Below are 19,535 nucleotides of genomic sequence, written 5' to 3'. Positions count from 1 at the left end.
TGACTTCTGACTACTGAATTAATCGGTTGGCGTTTGGAGGCGCTTAAGTACAGATATAGAGCTACTTTGCTTGCTTCCTCTCTGAGTGGAAGTCTACAAGGAGAGTGGACGCACCTTTGATTATAAGCCGTTAATACAGCGGTTTGCTATTAATGTACCTTCAGGGTTTAATACTTGTTAAAGTGGTAATATAATCGATCAAAGGAAGTCCATTTTGGACAGCTTGCCGTCTTTTCAGGCTTGGATTGATCCTGGTAGACAACTTACGAGAAGTTCTTTCTGATTATAACCTTACAGTATCAACCACAATAGTCTTGACGAAGTTGTCAAACAAATTGTATGTATTCAAATATATATACATAGCTATATAAGTAATATTTGAATTTTTCACTTTTTATTGATACATTGAAAAGGGGACTACTCAGGGAATTGACAATTATCTTATTTCTAAATTCAAGTCGTTTGAAGCGAGGAACGGCTAATATATGCATTTAATTTGACCAAGTTGTAGTGTATGTATTAATAATCCAACATTATATCTGGACTAAGTATCAGAATATTGTTTGCTCTGAAAGATCTGAACTTTAGTGAGAAAAAAAAAAAAAATCCCTCGAATTAGAATTTCAGAAATCAGGTTTCCAACTACGTAAATACTGTCAAATTTGTGATAATCGCTGTACCAAGCACGCTTATTTGGCTAAAGACTCAACCAAAGCTCTATATAACACTTTTTTCTCTTTTTCCTTTTGTTTTAGCCACGTTTAAATTAACTTGCATTTTGATCAAATCATCTATTAGACATAGAATCATATATTTAATGGTCTCCAGTTTCTTGGTGCCTCTGATCTTCACTCTCAATTTGATTTAAATATTGGTTTCGTTTCAAAACGACTACCTAATATGATGGTTGGTCTCTTGAACCGTCCGGAGGATGTCTCTCCGAGCCCTGCATTCAGCTCAATTCCCCTAACTGGCCCAGTTGTTGACGAGGAGCTGCTTCGTTGGGTAGCAGAAGCTGAATATCTCGGTGTTTCCAGGGAAACTGCGATCTTGATTGCTACTAAGAGAAGGGCATTAAATCTGAACAAATCTGGGAATAATCTGGTAGTAGATGAACAAAAGTGTATTCCTTTGGCTTCTGAAAGGCCGCCTTCTTGTTCTAAGGACATTTCTCAATCACCTATTAGTGCGATTAGGGCAGAGGCAGATGTATGTGTTAAGCAAGACTCTGGAGTAGCTTCCCTACCTGGAACGGATCATGAATCGTGCTCGGAAGGTTGTGACTGCGAAGGTCACCTGGACTTGGGATTACAGGAAGAGCAACCACAGAAACCTATTAGCATTGGTCTCAAAAACTCTTCTTCACAAACATCTTCTACTCAAGAGACAATTACTACTAAGTTTGATGGTCCACTTGACCAAGTTATCAATACAGCTATTGCTCATATAAACTTAGACGAATCAAAGAGAAAGAAAAAGAAGAACAAAAAAAAAAAGAAATTCTCTCAAAAAAATATTTTTAACACTTCTTCTCATAGTGACAATATATCTAATGTGATTTCGAGTCAATGTACCAATGCTCAACTTCTCAAAACAATCGTGGAAAAAGACTCCAGCTCGAAAATGGTGCTCAGTGATGATAATAATAGCAGTGTTGACACAACCATGGGAGTAGTAAATTCCGGAACTAACCAAGTAGATAGGTTAACTACTTATTGTTCTGGTCTAGATGCAGTAGTAGCTGCACATAGTAACAACCCATTCAATAATAATGGCAGAAATTATAATATTAAGGTTAAAAGAAAGAAGAGATTTTATCAGAAGAACTGTAGCAATCCTAGCTCATCGTATAATAAACAAAATACTACACAGAACACACAGGTTAACTCGACTCTTAACGATTTCCCAGAGCCCTCTAGAATGAACCTTAAACATACTAAAAGAAATTTCAATAGAAACAGAAACAGTTTGGGGCTTAATCCAAACTCTATCTCCCATAAGGTAACTGATAATGGCAATCACACAACATTAACCAATCCTGAACTTAGAAACCCCACCCAACAACATAAAAGTAATGGAGGAAACGGTAGGCGTGCAAATAACTCTGAAAGAGGCCGTGTCAGGCCTAGAAAATCAGAAGCTGTAGAACATGTCCGTGAACAACTTCGGATCGCTTTTAGGTCCAGAGGAGTTTTGGAAATTTAATATTTAGGTAGAAAATTGAAAATGATCGTTATTAATACGTAAATTATAAATACATATTTTGTTTTTCCTGAAATTTGATGACTTGGCATAAAATTTCAATCCTGAGAGTTTTATTTTCAATGTTTGCTATCTTGATTTGCCAATATTTTTTATACAGAGCCTTTCTTGGTTCAGGATCTGGGAATAATAAAGCGGTAAATTGTTGGTCGGTACTTAATAGACAGATTTTAAGCGGGATCTAAGATAGATTAAGTAAAAGTAAGCAACGTCTCTAAAGAAAATTCTTGAGGCAAAAAAAAAAGAGAACGAACAGATCAACTTAAATTAGTAGTTAAGTATTCAACAATTAAGAACAATTTTTTTTTATATGAAAAAGTTAATTTAATCTCATGAGGGCTTTTAATGAAGAAAAAAGCCTACTCCCTTCTAGATCTACAATTAGGGAAAGCTCAAAAGAGAGCTTTATCTCTCGTTTGTCAGAGCAGGTTTTAATTGGGATGGAGAACTTTATTGAAAAAAGGTATAAGAAGGGTTCAATGACTTCTTCTTTTTTTGCATTGGTGAACACAACGATGGGTGTTGGAATTCTTGGGCTTCCTTGGGCATATAGTAAAAATGGACTATTGCAGGGAATTGCTATGACGGTCATATCTGGCATGTTTTCAACACTTGCATGCATTCTTCTTTCTGAAATATCGCTTAATGAGGATCCAAAAGGTACAATGATGCCTGTAACATACTATTCAATTGCAGAGAAGACTTTTCCAAAGCTTAAATCTTTAATCGACACATCTATTCTAATTATGTCGCTTGGATCATGCATTACTTACCTAATGGTTGTTGTAGCTGTATTACAGACCTTATTTGGAGGTTTTCTTTCTCCATATTTATCAGAGTCTAATATAAGAACTGCAATTCTATTATTTGTCGTGATTTTTATTATTGGCCCAGCCAGTTATCCTACAACTCTTGCTGAACTTACAATCATTAACTGGATTGCCGTATTTTCTTCGCTCTATGTTGCAGCAGTTGTAATTTTCAGTTTCCTAATTGGTCTTCCCGAAGTTTCATCAATGCTTGAAAAGGTTGAACTAATTTCAACCAGGAGACCAATATTTATGCTACAGACATTCCCAATATTTGTATTTTCTTTCACATGCCACCATAACTTCCTGAATGTTGCGAATGAACTTGCAGACAAAACATTGTACAAATTAATTTTTTCATCGGTTATATCACTTGGCTTCTGTACTTTAATTTACATCCTTATGGGCTCCTCAGGTTACATGTTATTTGGAAACACTTTAAGATCCTCAGATATTCTCAGTATGTTTGACACTCAATCTTTGACAATAGTTATTGCTAAAATTGTATTGGTTTCATCATTAGTATTCTCATTCCCGGTGTCTTGCCACTCATTCAGAAAATCTCTTGCCGTAATAATTAAGAATGGAGAAGATGCAGAGAGTTCATCAGCAAAAGACCGTCATTTGCTTAGAACACTCACCTTTATTTTCCTATTTATCTGTACAATTGTCACATATTTTGTTTCAGACCTTGGACTTACATATGAATTTGTTGGATTATTCTGTTCTAATACCGTATGTTATTTCCTCCCGGCTGTTCTCCATCTCAAGCTATTCTCGGGATCTTCTTGGAACATCTCAAAGGTAATGGCAGTGGTCCTTCTAATTTTCTCTATATTAGTTTACCCCTTATGTTTCTCAGCAATAATATATACCCACTTTTTCTCAGATCACTGATTTTATGATTAGAACAACTGGGTTTAATTCCTTGATGATTTTTGCAAACTCATTTATTCAAATTTATAAAATGCATATTACGCTACTATTATTGATCTTGTAAGAATAGTAACAATATAATTAAAAATTTCAAATTCCAAAGTAGCTTTCCGTGGCTGTGATATAAGTGTGGCTACATTGTATCTTTTATTTTTCCAAAACTCATAGTAACAATAATTAGTTATTTTGCCCTTTTCTTTTAATTTTTTCTTTTTCTTATTTTGTGACATTGCATGCAACTTAAACTGGCAACTAGGTTGCCGCCAAATTATGCATGAATTTTTGCGAGGTCTCCAAAAAAATGCATGAGAAAAAAAATGTCACTGAAAAACTAAAGATCAACTTAAATATTCAATTATACTTAAAATAATTCCCATGTTTTGTTTTTGTTTATTTTCCTATTCCCTTTGAATTAAGTAAAATGGAGAGAATAGTAAACGCAATAATCAATATTTCAGATGGAATATGTTGCTTCAATAATTATATCTTGAAAAACGAGGAGCAACATTCTAATGAAGTATACCAAGATGTTAGTGACTATCACTCTTATTTAACTACGAAGCCAAATGTAATTAACAATGATGTCTTCAAAAGGAGTTTGTTTACATTCACAGACAATGGGAATGAATATCTTGAAGTTTCAAGAAATAACAAATTGTTCGGCTCACCAGTATCCCTTAAAAGCTACTTCCAGAAGTCCAAAAATGATGTAAAACAGCATGTATTTAATCATCTTGAAATCGCCCAATGTGATAGCATAGCTCAAACTAGCTGCAGCTTTAATGAACCCATTAATTACTATAAAATTAGTGAAATAAAAAAAAGCATTGTTATCCCTAAATCGAGGTTTGTCTCACATAATTCAAATGCATTTGCCAATAAAGATTTTAATTTATCCAATTCAAATAGTACTCCTATTTCTTCCGAATCAAATACTTTAAATACTAAGTTAAAAACTAATAGGATAGAAAAAGAATGTATTGAAGAGAAACGTACCCCAAAAAGTAAATATTTAGAAGTTCCCACAGTGAATAACCTACAAATTAAAAGCAACCCACCTCTTTCAAAAGTGAATAATAACCCAATTCAAAGGACGCCTTCAATGCCAACAATCAAGCAATATAAGGTAGCTACTAAATGCCCTGATCCTCTTAACTCTGACAACAAAAGTGTAAATAACGAAGAAAACAAAGTCGTCTTAACAAAATATGGGGCATACTTGCTTGGACTTTAACCTAGACATTTACTTTAGTATTTTAAATTAACTATTCCATAGCCAGGCAGTACATTTGCATATAATCATAATCAAAACCTCAATGTAATAATTATTATAATATCGTTACAATCTTTTTATTCTAATATATATTTGTTCCCTCCTATATAATGTAATATTTGCATGCTTCAAAATTCTATGATAATTGGGCGCCACTAATGGCGCTAGTTTGGGAAGAAAGATACCTGTGTAATGTGTTGGAATTTAAAAAGTCTCCAACATTTTTAAGATGCTTTGTTGTAAGTAAATAGAAGGATCAATAAAGATAAGGGACAAGGTGTTGCTTTAACTTTTTGTCAGAAAAATCTTGAGTTTTTCAGTACTTCAAAATGGTCAATAGCAAAATTTACTATAAGTTTAAAAGTGAAAAGAAATTTAAGGACCTTACACATGAATTTCCGGCTTTAGTTTCACATGTTAGGTCGAAACTCAGAGAAATTCTGGACATTGGGGAAGATATGGATATTTTAGCCACACCAAGTGATAAGAACGGCCGAGTTTCAAATGTATACCTTTCAGATTATGATATTATAAAAGAGGGAACATATGTAAATGTTGTTAGGCTACCTAAGGACTTAGCAAAATCTCTTTTGGAAGCAGCAAATTCAAAAATAAAGAATAAGCCTCAAAATACGTCATTACAAACACCAAATACCGCTACTTCAGCTACTGCTCCATCAAATACTTCATCTTTGAAAGACTCAACTATAATATACCCTTCATCCACTATTGATTCAGTTCCTAATAGTGGAGAATTTACAAAAGGAGGGGAAAACAAGGATGATATTCATAGCTCAGCCTCAACTAGTGCAAATTTATCGAATAATTCAAAAAATGATTTATCAGAAGATGCTGCCATTTTGTCAGTAATGCAACAGCATGGAGAGAAATTCAAACAGACAGCAGCTCAAAGAAGCGAAATGTTAGAACAATTTAATCAAAGAGGATATTCAAAGGCCTCAACTGCAACGGGGGGTAGATATGGAGTTGGGAATGCAACAAGTACCAATTTTCCTGGAACTACCTCATTTAGAAGTGAGCCTTACAAAAAGCCAGGAGCTGTTGGAACAGGTCCTGTCAATACTGGAGCATCAAATAGTTATTCTGGTGGACAAATTTATAATACCAATTTTGGATCTGCATCTGCTTCAACTAATTATAATTACAAGAATGCAATGGGTAACACATCAACTGACGTCCCTGCAGATTATATTTGTCATATGTGTGGCGAGAGGGGACATCATATTCGTGTTTGTCCCAAAGTTAATGAAGGAGTATCTCAGAAAAAAATTAGGCCTGCCACAGGAATTCCTAGAAGCTTTTTAAGAGCTATTAATTTTGATGAAGAAGGTAGGCTTTATTCAGAAGTTTATTGCCTTCCTGACGGTACATTTGCTGTGCTAAAAGATGCAAAACAGCTTTCGAGTACGGCCTTTCTTACTAGAACTGTTGAAGATACTATTGGAAAGCATATGGGTAAATCAAAGGAAGATACCAGTCTTGTGCGAGACTCATTAACTTGCCCTATATGTGCGAGACTCTTTAGATACGCAGTTTTGACTCCATGTTGTGGTGAAACATACTGTCAGGAATGCATCATTAACTTTATTAGGAATCACATGGATGCTGCCTCAGGAATTTCACCCAATACTATCAAGGGTTATTGTCCCCATTGCTCAACTGTGATTTCTATTGGAGATCTTGAACCTAATAACCCAATACGGAAAAGTGTAAATGTTGCTCTTGGGTTACAACCAATTTAATACTATGGAACACTGGTTTTTTTCAAAATGACCATCTTTTTTGTTTTATAAAAATCCAAAGTGTAAGAAAATAATGAAATTTATAATCCATAAAAAAATTACTTTCATGTATAATTATCAATAAATATTTATATTAGAAAACTTGATTAGTCATTCCTTATTCCCATTTTTGTCTGTAGCATTTGCTTGCATTTAATATCTTCTTGCATATTTCTACCTTTCTTTTTGTAATTCATATAATTTGGGTTGTTATTTCCATATGACATATTAGATGCCTGGCTCTTGGCATCATAATAGTATTGGCCATTATAATATCCCTGATAATTGTTTGGGTAGTAATATTGATAGTTTTGACCCATATTATACATTTGATTCCCATTATAGTATCCTCCAGCTTGTGCATTTAAAGATGAATATTCAACAACTAATGGAGGTAGACCATCAACATCAATATTGCAAGAACTATTTTTTTTCTCTAACATATTACAATAATCCTTATATTTCTTGTCCTTTGGTTCTATTGCTGCTAGAAAATCTTTCCATTCTTGAGTAGACATTTTATAATATTTACCTGATTTTGTTGGACCTTTATCTAAGCAACAACAACACCATTTTTTCCAAAAGCCACAGCATTTGCCTTTATTGCCACCATCACGAACTAAAGGCTTAACAGTCCTTTTTATATTATCGACCCTTTCCCTACGAATTGCATTAGGATCTTTTTCTCTAACTTCATTCTCATTTTTATTTTCTCCATTAATATACTTTGAAATTAGACTTCTGGCAGAACCATCAGTAGTTATTTTTACACTAATCTCATCACAAGTTTCTTCCTCAACATACATGCTGTATCCTTTGGTATCATTTGGTTTTTCATATATTTTTCTCTGAGTTTTTTCATATTCAAGAGTTCGTTTTATCAAAGGATCAACAGGAACGGATTCTATACTATTTATTGAACTACCAAATGTTCGCTCATCAGCATTTTCTTCCTTATTGTCAATGTTTTTTTTAATCTCTTGCTTATTTGTTTTTTGTTTGACTGTTTCTACAACCTGTACTTTATCTTCTTCCTCTCCAGGGCCAGCCTTTCTCATTTGCTTAATAACTAACTCAAGAATTTTTTCCAATCTCATTTCTAATTTTAAGCAATTAATTTCATCCTTGCGTAATGAAATGAGCATTTGATTGATTTTGGAATCTACATTATTTCCATATTCATGTGCAAATTTGTCGAGCTGCTCCAATTTTTCCGAAACCTGTCTAAATGGTTTGATGCAGTTATTTATCATAACTCCATCCAAAATAGTTTTTAGCTCTTGATCATTTTCAGATAATTGATTCATCTTTCAGCTTAATTCCACACTTCATTTAGCTTTACATAAATCTTTTTCAAAATGGGATATATAAATTGATGTATTACGTTGAAGTAAAATCAGTTACTAATAAAACGTAAATAATTAGCTATTTCTGATTACTCATCAATCATGCTGCTTTTAAAGTTACTATTTAGCTTAACTTTGTATTTCATAATTTTTTTTCACGTCCATGCATCAGTATTAACGGTACTTGTGTTTGGCGGGAAAATGTCTGAATAATTAAAAAATTTAAATTAAATAATGTAAAAAGTGACATGCTGGTCAAATAAATGTATTATTGATTATTTTGTTTGAATATAGTATTTCAATTAGACTCTTTATTATTTTAAAAATGTCTGATAACCATTCTAAGTCTGTTTTAACCAAACATGGTCGCAAGGGGACTGTAATTACCTTTAATATGAAAAAGAAAGAATCATTTGTAAATGGTTTTCAAAAAAGAAAAAAAGAGAGAAGGGAGAAAAGTACAGAGAGAAAGAAATTGAAAGATAAACAATTTAGAGATGGAGTGAAGAGGGATGCAAAAGATGCAATGAAAAAGCATATTAAAACAATTGAAGAAATTTACAATTCAAGACGTAAGTTAAAAAAAATGACTAGATTTGAACTATAAAGTCAACTTGTTTTAAATTTAGAAGAAGATTCTAACAAAGATAATAATGGCCAAGGAATCTTAGAAACTCTTGAAATTCCTCGAGGTAATCCAAAGGTAAGGTGTATTCAAATTCATTGTTATTTTAATATTTATTAATTAATCACTTACTTATATTAAATAGATAATTAAATATAATGGAAATATGTCAAACAAAAATGAATATCATCCTTGGAGCATGCCCTGCTCTGTTAAAATAACAGATTCTATATAACTATTTAATTTAAATATTTTAGAGTATAATAATAATTATAAACTTTAAGAAACACAATCTATTTTCTAAACTGAAAGTTGATTAGAACGACTATTATTATTGAATGTAAATAAAGGCTTATCAGACTGTAATGCAAGCCTAAATTTAACAGATTGTTCAATATTTTGAATTTCTTTTTGTAGTATAAGTTGGTTAGACTGGAAGATCTGTCCAATATTATTCTGAACAGATGAGTTAGCATTATTTGATGTGTTTGCAGAAGAAGACCCTCCTGAAAGTGAAGATCCAGTGACATTAGACATGTTGGAGGATGATTGTTCTGCATTTCCTATATGGTTTTGAGAGAAAATCTCCGCATTCCTTCTTTTTGCCCAAAGATACCATTGAGTAGAGTATTTAATATATTCGCATCGACCTTGAAATTCCTGGGATTTTTTTCTAATATTTTTCAATACTTCTTCAGGGCTTCTCTCTCTCGGTCTAATTGTAAATTTATTGATCCCTGTAATAAAAGGAGAGAAACTACTAAAAATATTACCCATATATTTGTTTGAAAACAAAGAGTTTTTATATGCATTCTCTTGAGAAACTATTGAGTTATTAATATTAAAAATTTCATTCTGAAGCTTCATTACTGACTTTAATGCTTGTTTTGACTCCTTTTCACGCAATTGTTCATCTTTTGGACTTTTTTTCTCAAACAAATTGCATCCCGACCTTAAATCACTACCCAAAGATAGTTGCTCTGAGCAAGATGATTGAAGATTAGCTTCTGAGAGTCCTCCTCTCCTAACAATATTTGGGTTCTGATTATCTACTATACTCGTATCATTCGTATTGAAAGCCTGTATATCCTTCGAAATATTGTCATGATGCTCTTCAGCTATTGAATGTTCTCCACCTATCATGAGTTACCTATTTCAAGTTAATAAACTATTCTCACCTCCTATTCTAGTGATGTTTTTAGAAGAATTAAAAAATTATTGAAATTATAGAGAAATAACAATGGAATTCCCAGGTTCCCGCCAAAACAGATAAACAGGCTATTTAGATGCATAATTAGAAAAGAAATATTATTAACTAAATATATCATAGTTGATTTAATATAACCTTCTCAATCTATTAATTGATCAATCTAAGTTGTCTAAGTGCAATTTAATAGATTAAAAAGATGTCTTACATGTTACAACATCTTCACAATGGTTGGTCAGTAGATCAAGCAATACTATCTGAGGAAGAAAGAATTGTATGTATAAGATTCGGACATGATTATGATGCAGACTGTATGTTAATGGATGAAGTATTGTATAAGGTAGCAGAGGATGTGAAGAATTTTTGTGTAATTTATTTGGTGGATATTACCGAAGTTCCTGACTTCAATACAATGTACGAACTTTATGACCCTGTATCTGTGATGTTTTTTTTTAGAAACAAACATATCATGGTTGACCTTGGTACTGGAAATAACAATAAGATAAATTGGCCACTTAATAATAAACAAGAGTTTATTGATATAGTTGAAACGATATATCGTGGAGTGCAAAAAGGTAAAGGGCTTGTAGTTTCGCCTAAGGACTATTCTACCAAATACAAATACTGATTTATCCAAATAATTTGCATCCACTTATAATTAAACTGGATATGAGTGCGTTTTGCTCTTATAAATCTCATTTTGTTTTCAACGAAGTTATAATTGTATTATTTTTTCATTTATATTTTCATAAAACATAATTAGTGTTTTCTTCTGAATAAATATAATTAACACTGGTTTGTACTTTACTTTATATCAGAGCTAGAGAGCTGAGAAATCCTTTGTTCAATAATATTGGCACTATGGCAAATCCATTGAATAAATTGAGTATTGTTATTTGGGTCTATTCCATCTTGAATAGCCCATTGGAAAACCACATTCTGAGAATCAGTAAGAGAAATTCCAAGTTTTTGGGAGATATCAGATCTTAAAGAGAAAAGCAGTAGTTGTCTTTTTATACGGTGGATGAAAAAAACTCTGGCGTTTTTCCATTGAACAATATCATGTATTGCTTGTTTAGCCTTCATCCTATTAGAAGTATCATGCAAATCTGCAAAATGAATAGCTGCGGCGTGATAAACTGGATGGAGTAAACTACATCTTTTATTAATTTTTTCTTTTATTGAACTTCTCTCAGAAGAGTCTATTGGATAGCCTTTAAGATGAAGTAGCTGATCTTTCTCCTGAAGGGAAAGTAATTCTGGATCTAATCTCATCATCCATTCTTTAAGCGCTTTGCTTCTGAACTTGATTTCAACTATTCCAGCAGCTTCCAGAACGCTTCCTCTCGCTGTAGGATCTGCATACATTTCAATGAATTCTGGGTTAATATTTGAGTCCACTACTACCCAAGCTCCTCCACGTAGTTCTCCTTTTGGAGGTATATAAACGAAGCAAGGTTGTTTATAGTTGACAAGCTCATCAACTACGTAGGATCCGAACTTGAGTACTTGGTCGAACATATCCTTCTGGCCTCCACTGAATCCTCTCCAATTAGCAAGAACTATCAATGGAAGTTCTTCCATGTTAAAGTCACGAATTGCCTGTGCAGTCTTATATGCAGAATCAGGGAACCATATTTGCCCTGCCCTAGTAACTTTAAGTTCGCTAGTATGGGGCATTACTGGATCTGCTGGCTGAACATATTCAGTAACTCTTGTTTCTACTAAAATAAATCCAACAGGTATTCCTCCAATTCTTCCTCTACCAACTATTACGCTTTTTGCCCAATCACTCATTACCTCTTTGAAAGAATCTTTGTCGCATAGCCCAGATAACCAACGTCCCCTTGAGTCTACACATCCAGTGAGCATTAATCTTGGATCTTCAGTATTACTATTACAAGAGTAAGTAATGCTCCTATATATGGGATCTGTTGGGTCAACCATGATTGGAAGCCTTCCTCCAACACATTCTGGTACATAGCTCAACCATTTGAGTATTTCTACGCAACCCTCAAGGTCATCTTTAACAACAAGATGTGTTACTCCATTCTTTGCCATAATTTCTGTACCTCCTAATTCATCATTGCTACTATAAATCTCTTTTGATGCTACTTTATTTAGAGCTTGGTATCCTGTAAGTACGATCGGAGCTCCATGAGCTTTTTGAATAACTCTGTGTCCAAGCCTTGCTAAATAAGCTCCAATTCCAACTGTTCTAGTAGTAGCGTAAGTGATTGTCATAATTGATTTTGATGCCTTTGAAGTTTCGCCTGCAATTCCTCCACTTCCCGAAAGGTTTTCAACACCAAGCCCCAATTGAGATCCAATAACATCTGTAATCTTGTATATTTTTCCATCTTTTGGGTGTTCTAATACTTCGTAATTAATGCTATTTTGCAAGCCGAATTTATTATAGTCCTCTTCTGTAACATATAAATACTTATAGCCTTTAACAGGGTTTTCAGGATCAACAAATTCAACCTTCATACATCTTTGAACCTCAGTTGCTAACCCCATTCTAGCACCACTATTTGCTGCAATAAATATTCTTGGTATTCCCAAACTTCTTGCGTATTCAGATGCTCTTTGGAACAAAAGATCCTCCTGGATACCAAAAGTTCCCATTTGATAAGTTATGTCGTTTCCTATGAGAATTACTCTTCTACCTTTTGGATACTCTGGAGTATGCATAGTTAAACACCATGCAACCATCCCACAGGTGTTGTTCCCAGGTTCTCTGCTAACGCATTCTAACTCCCCTGTGTCCCTATTTATATCTAATTCCACATATTCTAAAAGTTTATTAGGCAAAAATGCAGCCTTGCCACTTGAATGCTCAATACTTGATTCGCAGTTGGTTGAAATTCCTGTTGTAGAAGAGCCACCAGCTATTGCTGATTTTATGTTTGATTTAGATAGTGAAACACTAGAAGGCGTGGTAACAAAGTACTTTGGGCATTTCTTCCATAAACTCTTAATTGCTTCTTCAAATAGATCCAAGAAGTCATATATATAAACTGTGTTTAACTCTGCTGCCTGGTACCTTTTCTGATCAATTTTTCCTATAAGAGGATGAGGAATATCGAGAGGCTTGCCATCATAAATGTGTTCATGTTGATGCAAGGCCAAATTTGGGACCATATTTTCATTACTGGTTAGAATTCTAGAGTCTTTATTCACATTAGAAATTTCCATGAGGCTACTTGATTGTTGAAGTCCAGGTAGACTGAAAGATTTGTCAGATTTACTTGTTGATAAAAAGTTTAAGAAGGAATGTTTAGAATCAATAGCTGCAAACACTTTTCCTCCATTTGTTGTTGGATTCTTTATCTCAACGAAGCTGCGTAATCGAATTGCTTGCCCTGTTGGATTATCCACCACAAACCGAACAGGTACAACCACGTTATTGCTGTCTTTTTGGTATACCGACCTTTGAATATAACGGAACTCGATTGTTTGAAGAGAACTTTGTTGTATTCGTTGTGAATATCGCTGAACTAATGTTCTTGCTGCCTCTTCTGCCATACTGGTAGTAATATAACCCGAGTTCCTATCATTTAAAACTCCAACAGAGGTAAAAAGAAGATGATTTAAACCTGCTATACCTCTTGATCCTGAGCTTGTATTAGAGTAATTTTGGTCAAAAGATAGCCAAGATTCTAGAGTACTGAGCGCAGCTATAAAGTATCTTTCCTGCTCCTCAAAGTATGATTCACTACATTCATGTTGTACTAAAACTCTCATAAAATATCTTCTTTGTTTATTATATCCAGATATTTTACTTATTACAGGTTTTTTATTTAAATTATTGTTAGATTTGTTTGCCAAATTTTCATTCTCCACTTCCTTTGTTGCAATTATTTGTTTAATATGAGAACCAGAATTGTTTGTCTTCTCAAGAGAAACGTTTGATTCAGCAAGCTTAATATGCTTTTCTAAGTCAACTTCATGAGATTTACTGATATTTGAACTCCCATTCTTCAATGAAGAATTGTTTTCCTTATTTTCGGTTTCTTTACGCTTACTAATTACAGAATGACCTGAGTATAGCTCTCTCGGTGTGCCAACATACAAATTAATTCCAGAAATTGATGTTGGGATTGGTTTTATTGTAAAGTAACGCAACCTTTTTAGCTCGAGTGTAGAAAGTAAAGTACTTGAAATATTTCTAATAAATGGCTCTTCTGTAAAATAGTTGTTCTCTAACTCTTCTGTTTCGATATTTTCAACTTGATTGTTTAGGCTATCTTCTAAAGATAAATTAGATTCCAACTCTTGGGAGTTATATTTATTAATTGGAATTCCTTTTATAGATCTGAAATGATAATGAAGAGGAGTTTTTGGATAAACCAAACTTGCAGAAAGTGATTCGGGTTTGTTTTGATCTGAATATGGAGCTACTGTAAATGAAATCATATGTATATTATTGCTGTAGAGTTTATCTTGGTACCTGTTTAAAGTACTTCTAAGAATCTCTACAATATCCCTGGAATTTGACTGAGTTTCAATAGAGGAAGAATCTATTTCATCGTAAATAGAAGCTGTTTCTGACTCAGTAGTTATCTCCCCGTTGGAGAAGCTAGACAAAATAACTAACATGACCATAGAATCAACAGATGAAGATATTTGAGGGAAAAACCCATGTAAAATCTTCAATTCATCAACACACTGTTCAAATCGTTCTTGGAAATCAGAAATTGATTCAAAATAAAGCCCAATGGTGGTTTGAATAGGAAGAGACTCCTCCAATAAATCATCTGCAATACTGCTTAAGCTTTGCCCACTAAATGCATTTAGCATACTTTTCCATCGGCTATTTTCATTATGTACTGCACCTTTTATATTGCACTTTGAGTTAATATTCTGATACGTGTTAATTGACTCTAGCCTACTTAATGTTCTAGTTTTAGCGTTGCTTTCGTTTTCGTCATATTGGTCTGTACTACTTTGTATTGCAGGGATATTTAGTGTATTTGATCTTAAGGGATCACATTGAGTTTGGAAAAATGAAGATGTTGTTAAAGCATTGTGTGCCCATACTCCCAAAATACTGTTACAATTCTGGACTTCACCTCTTAAAGGAACCGCTCCCTTAAGGTTTGGGCAGTTTGCCATAAGCATACTACTATTATTTAGGGTTCCAATATCAACTGAGCTATCCCATGCTTCCCCTCTGCTCTTTATAGCATAAAATGATAATCCACATCTTTCATAGTGACGACGTATATATATTTCAAAAGCCAATTTACCAATAACTGGATTTGGGTGGCCAATACATGCCAAAAGCGTGAAATCAGGAAAATTAGTCAAATCTGCGATAATATTTGATAGAGAAGTTTGCTGATTACCTCCCAAATTAGGGATACCGTTCCAAGTAGATAATGATGGAGTTGTATTGATTGGATATTGAAGTGGTGAAGAAGGAGTATTTGCAATCGAAATGAGATGTTGCCCATGGATCTGAGTTAATGAAATGAATTGGCTGTATTCAAATATTTTTTTTGCAACCGATTGGATTTGTGTGACTGTTGTCACATTTTCTTTCATTAATAATACATACCTGAAAGCTCCTGCAACCTTCGTGTATTCAGTTGATGTTAGTTCAGCTATCTGGTGGATTGTATCTCTGAATGGAGCAGTGCACTGAAGTAAAGATGGGTTATTTGCCATTTCTTTTGCAATTTCCTCCATAATCTCATTTTTTACTCTTAACTGTTGATGAGAACGACCCATTTGCATCAGGTCAGGCAACTCATATTCAGTTCTTAGACTTGGAATAATACGTGCAGGGACAAGTGAGGAGCGTTCTTCAAATGGCTTCTCTATTTCAATGTATTTAAGAATAATTTCATGCAATTCATACATAAGTCTCATCCACCTCCCCTTTTCATTTCTCCTTATTATATGGATTAAAGGTTCATACTGGTTTCTTATGGTAACAAACTCATCAACAGAGATGTTCTCATTGTCTGAATCTTGGATGGATTCTTCCACAATATCACTAACTAACTTTAGGCAGTCCAATATATATATTTCCAGATCCGAAACAGAATTAATATTTTTTGAGCAATCTTTAGAAGAGGCATTAAAGCTAAGAGGATTTTGAAAACTTTGTTTTTGTTGAGACTCATCGAGAAATGGAATTTTTTCGGTTTCCTTACTTTCACCTTGTGTAAAACTCATATTTTTCGAATCTTGTTCATCAGCCTTGCTTGAAAACAACATTGATGGCATTTCAGAACTATCAGAATTAAGACTTTTATCTTGAAGAACCTTCGGTGATTGTCCTTCATCCTCGATGTCATCGTTATCTTCAAGCAAGTTCAAGCACTGGTCTGACACATCAGATCCTAAGCAAGAATTATGAGGAATAAATGCATCCAGTTGCCTGTCAAACTGTTCATACCAGCTGTTCCTACTCAATTGTTCGAATGTTTGAAATACATCTTCTATCAAATCAGTTATTTTCCTTCTAATTGAAACTTGTATAAGCGGAGTAGCAACCTCACAGGCTTCTTGAAGTTCAATGAAGGGCATAATTGGGTCCAAAACATGATAAAACATTCCAAGTGCGCTCCTAACATCCTCGAAAGCTGGGAAAAACCCATTTAGCGCATTTAGAAGTTGTTGCTTTCCTTCTCTGAAATTTGCCAAAGCTACCATTCTCGGACCTCCTCTGAATCCCCCTGAACAAAATGTTTCAAGGGCAAGTTTTGGAGGTTTAACTCCTCCTATTTTTGGGAATGGGAGTGGATATAGCTCCAAAGTGGGAGGGATAAATTCGCTTGGGAGCTCTAAGATTGCCAGAATATCACCTACATTGAATGATGCCCCTTGTGGTTTTGCGTGTTCTAAAATCCCACTATGAGAAAGAGTGAGCTGCATGTATGTTTTCATAATTTCTATTTCAACATATGCCTGGCCTTTTTCGCCCTGACCTCCGTTTTGTATTAACCATCTCACTAACTTGCCACTAACTGGAGCCCTAACTTGACGAGGGTCTTGTTCCTTTAGAAATGTGTAAGTGGTTCCATCAAATGTAACTAATAAATTATCTTCAGCATCCTTTTTGAAGAAAACCTTTCTATTCCTCCCATCAAACCCTCCTGATATTAAATAGCACGAATCACGCCCATTTTGCATACTAGGCGGATAGATATTACGTACCTTTGCTGTAACAGAGTTGCCATTCAAGACAATTCTGACATTTTCAGGCCCAATAAAGTGGCTTTCACAAATAAACTTCATCCCTTTGTGAACTAGAGTCATTTCGTACTGGATATTGATACTAGTTGGAGCCTGTCCTTGCTCAAGCATCCTTACAAATGTATCTTCACTCTCCTTAAAGTATCTGAGTCCTGTAAAGCACGCAGCTGCAAACACAGCATTCAAATATTGTGTTGAAACCTTTTTGGTTAAAGGAGATGAAAAATAAACACTATGTTCCAGCCACTGTGTGTATGTATTACCAGTAATGAAATCTTGGTTTTCCAATATTCTGCAAACTGCTTCTACATTTGTTCTAATCTCGCCTCTAATAGTCAAGCCTTTCAAACCCATAATCAAATGTTTTCTTGCTTCTTCTCTATTCATTCCAAAAGCAAAAATGTGCCCAAATTGAGAATCAGAGTATTGATGAATATGGCCTGGAGAAGCGACTGAAAAATATCCCCATACTGTTTGTGAGGATCTAAAAGATATTTCAAACACATCTCCACAAGTTGGAGTAAATCCCTTCTCGGCATGCTCAGATGTTATTCTTGCCGCAATAATATGCCTTGGAGGAACATTTCCCTGTTTTCTTAATTTTCTGTATTCTTCAATATCACGAATCTTCTTCAATGGGATTCCCATTGCAATTTGTAACTGCGCTGCAGGAATGTTGCAATTAGCAACTCCCTCAGAAACAACATGCTCAACTTGTAATCTAGCATTCACTTCTAAAAAAGCAATGCATGAGCGTTCTATATCATATAGAAATTCAACTGTTCCTGCAGAAGAATAACCTACAGCTTTACACATTCTCTCAGCAGATAATTCTAGTTCTCTAACAATATCTTGGCTTACCATTGTTACTGGCCCCTCTTCTATAACCTTTTGGTGACGTCTTTGTATTGTACAGTCCCTTGTACTTAATGCAAAAACATCTCCATATTTATCTCCTAGTATTTGAACTTCAAGATGCCTGCATTTAGTAACTGCTCGCATGACAAATACTTGGCTGCCTTTTACTTCATTTATAACTTGTCTGTACTTTGATTCTAAGTCTTCTATGGAATTGCAAAGCCTGATACCTTTTCCTCCACCTCCTGCACTAGCTTTGATCATGACAGGAAATCCAATACGTTTGCAAACCTCAACACACTCTTGAGTACTGTTAACACACGCTGCCTGAAGTAGCTCATCAGATACAACTCCTTTAAACCGGCCCTCCTTATCTACACTAACAGAGATTCCATCTCCTGACCAGGGGATGCATGGAACCTTTACAGATTGAGCAATAATATTTGATTGTATTTTCTGTCCCACAGTTTCCATTGACTCTGCTGAAGGTCCTATCCAAATGATTTTTCTTCTAGCCCTTAAAAGGGCCTTTGGTAGCTCTGGATTTTCAGAAGCATGACCCCATCCTGGCCAAACAGCGTCGCATTCGTGCTCTTCTGCTATCGAAACAATTACTTCAATATTTGCATAATTATGATAATTAGGGCCCATCGGGATATCAACATAGTAATCAGCTTCACTTACAGATTCTGAATTGCTTTTGATATCTTCCGGGGTGGCCATAACTACAAATTCAAAAGCTTTTTCATTTCCAAATGTAACATATGCCCAATGCCTCATAGATCTTATACACTTTATTGCTGCTTGCCCACTTGTGGCAACTAGGATTTTTTTAATAACGTTAAATCCTCCATTAATTTCAATAAACTCCTCTAATGAAGAATAAATTGGAAGACCTTCCTCTTCCTTCTTCATTTTGAATAGCTTGAGCAAACCCAATTATAGATTTTTTTCACCAAAACTATTCAACTTTGCAATAAATTATTCAAAGCTATGATATCGTATTATATGGAATAATCCCCCTATTCTTTTCCAGGGCTCACCTTAATACAATTTCATTACAAACACTTGTGAAAATCCAATACCTTAATAATCAAATTTAGCTTGACAATTAGCGTAATTGGCGCACAAACATACGCACATTGCAACAAATTTGTTAAGTAATGCACAAATCCATTAAATAACTCGAAAAAGTGTCTCAATATTCT

The 19,535-nt window shown here is 34.4% G+C and overlaps 9 protein-coding genes across 9 annotated transcripts; 6 read left to right on the top strand and 3 right to left on the bottom strand.

The window, feature by feature from the left end:
• Positions 1–903: 903 nt before the first annotated feature.
• Positions 904–2,205, top strand: cubi_03604 (uncharacterized protein; the record flags this gene model as incomplete). Its single annotated transcript, XM_029020618.1, has 1 exon — positions 904–2,205. The coding sequence occupies one exon, from the start codon at positions 904–906 to the stop codon at positions 2,203–2,205; it is 1,302 nt and encodes a 433-aa protein (XP_028875062.1).
• Positions 2,206–2,594: 389 nt separating this feature from the next.
• cubi_03603 (transmembrane domain-containing protein) lies at positions 2,595–3,968 on the top strand (the record flags this gene model as incomplete). The annotated part of the gene is made up of 1 exon (XM_029020617.1): positions 2,595–3,968. The coding sequence occupies one exon, from the start codon at positions 2,595–2,597 to the stop codon at positions 3,966–3,968; it is 1,374 nt and encodes a 457-aa protein (XP_028875061.1).
• A 460-nt stretch (positions 3,969–4,428) lies between these two features.
• On the top strand, positions 4,429–5,241 carry cubi_03602 (uncharacterized protein; the record flags this gene model as incomplete). Its single annotated transcript, XM_029020616.1, has 1 exon — positions 4,429–5,241. The coding sequence occupies one exon, from the start codon at positions 4,429–4,431 to the stop codon at positions 5,239–5,241; it is 813 nt and encodes a 270-aa protein (XP_028875060.1).
• A 368-nt stretch (positions 5,242–5,609) lies between these two features.
• cubi_03601 (uncharacterized protein) lies at positions 5,610–7,043 on the top strand (the record flags this gene model as incomplete). Its single annotated transcript, XM_029020615.1, has 1 exon — positions 5,610–7,043. One exon carries the CDS (start codon positions 5,610–5,612, stop codon positions 7,041–7,043), a length of 1,434 nt encoding a protein of 477 aa, XP_028875059.1.
• Positions 7,044–7,189: 146 nt separating this feature from the next.
• cubi_03600 (uncharacterized protein) lies at positions 7,190–8,389 on the bottom strand (the record flags this gene model as incomplete). The annotated part of the gene is made up of 1 exon (XM_029020614.1): positions 7,190–8,389. The coding sequence occupies one exon, from the start codon at positions 8,387–8,389 to the stop codon at positions 7,190–7,192; it is 1,200 nt and encodes a 399-aa protein (XP_028875058.1).
• Positions 8,390–8,753: 364 nt separating this feature from the next.
• Positions 8,754–9,288, top strand: cubi_03599 (uncharacterized protein; the record flags this gene model as incomplete). Its single annotated transcript, XM_029020613.1, has 3 exons — positions 8,754–9,000; positions 9,058–9,131; positions 9,199–9,288. The coding sequence occupies 3 exons, from the start codon at positions 8,754–8,756 to the stop codon at positions 9,286–9,288; spliced, it is 411 nt and encodes a 136-aa protein (XP_028875057.1).
• A 65-nt stretch (positions 9,289–9,353) lies between these two features.
• On the bottom strand, positions 9,354–10,196 carry cubi_03598 (uncharacterized protein; the record flags this gene model as incomplete). Its single annotated transcript, XM_029020612.1, has 1 exon — positions 9,354–10,196. One exon carries the CDS (start codon positions 10,194–10,196, stop codon positions 9,354–9,356), a length of 843 nt encoding a protein of 280 aa, XP_028875056.1.
• A 263-nt stretch (positions 10,197–10,459) lies between these two features.
• cubi_03597 (mitosis protein DIM1) lies at positions 10,460–10,888 on the top strand (the record flags this gene model as incomplete). Its single annotated transcript, XM_029020611.1, has 1 exon — positions 10,460–10,888. The coding sequence occupies one exon, from the start codon at positions 10,460–10,462 to the stop codon at positions 10,886–10,888; it is 429 nt and encodes a 142-aa protein (XP_028875055.1).
• A 176-nt stretch (positions 10,889–11,064) lies between these two features.
• Positions 11,065–19,242, bottom strand: cubi_03596 (acetyl-carboxylase like biotin dependent carboxylase; the record flags this gene model as incomplete). Its single annotated transcript, XM_029020610.1, has 1 exon — positions 11,065–19,242. One exon carries the CDS (start codon positions 19,240–19,242, stop codon positions 11,065–11,067), a length of 8,178 nt encoding a protein of 2,725 aa, XP_028875054.1.
• Between the last annotated feature and the right edge of the window lie 293 nt (positions 19,243–19,535).

This window comes from Cryptosporidium ubiquitum, assembly GCF_001865345.1.
Source record: "Cryptosporidium ubiquitum isolate 39726 chromosome Unknown contig_3, whole genome shotgun sequence".
NCBI lineage: Eukaryota > Apicomplexa > Conoidasida > Eucoccidiorida > Cryptosporidiidae > Cryptosporidium > Cryptosporidium ubiquitum.
Note: the sequence above shows the minus strand (reverse complement) of the source record. Positions and strands in the feature narration are given on the sequence as shown.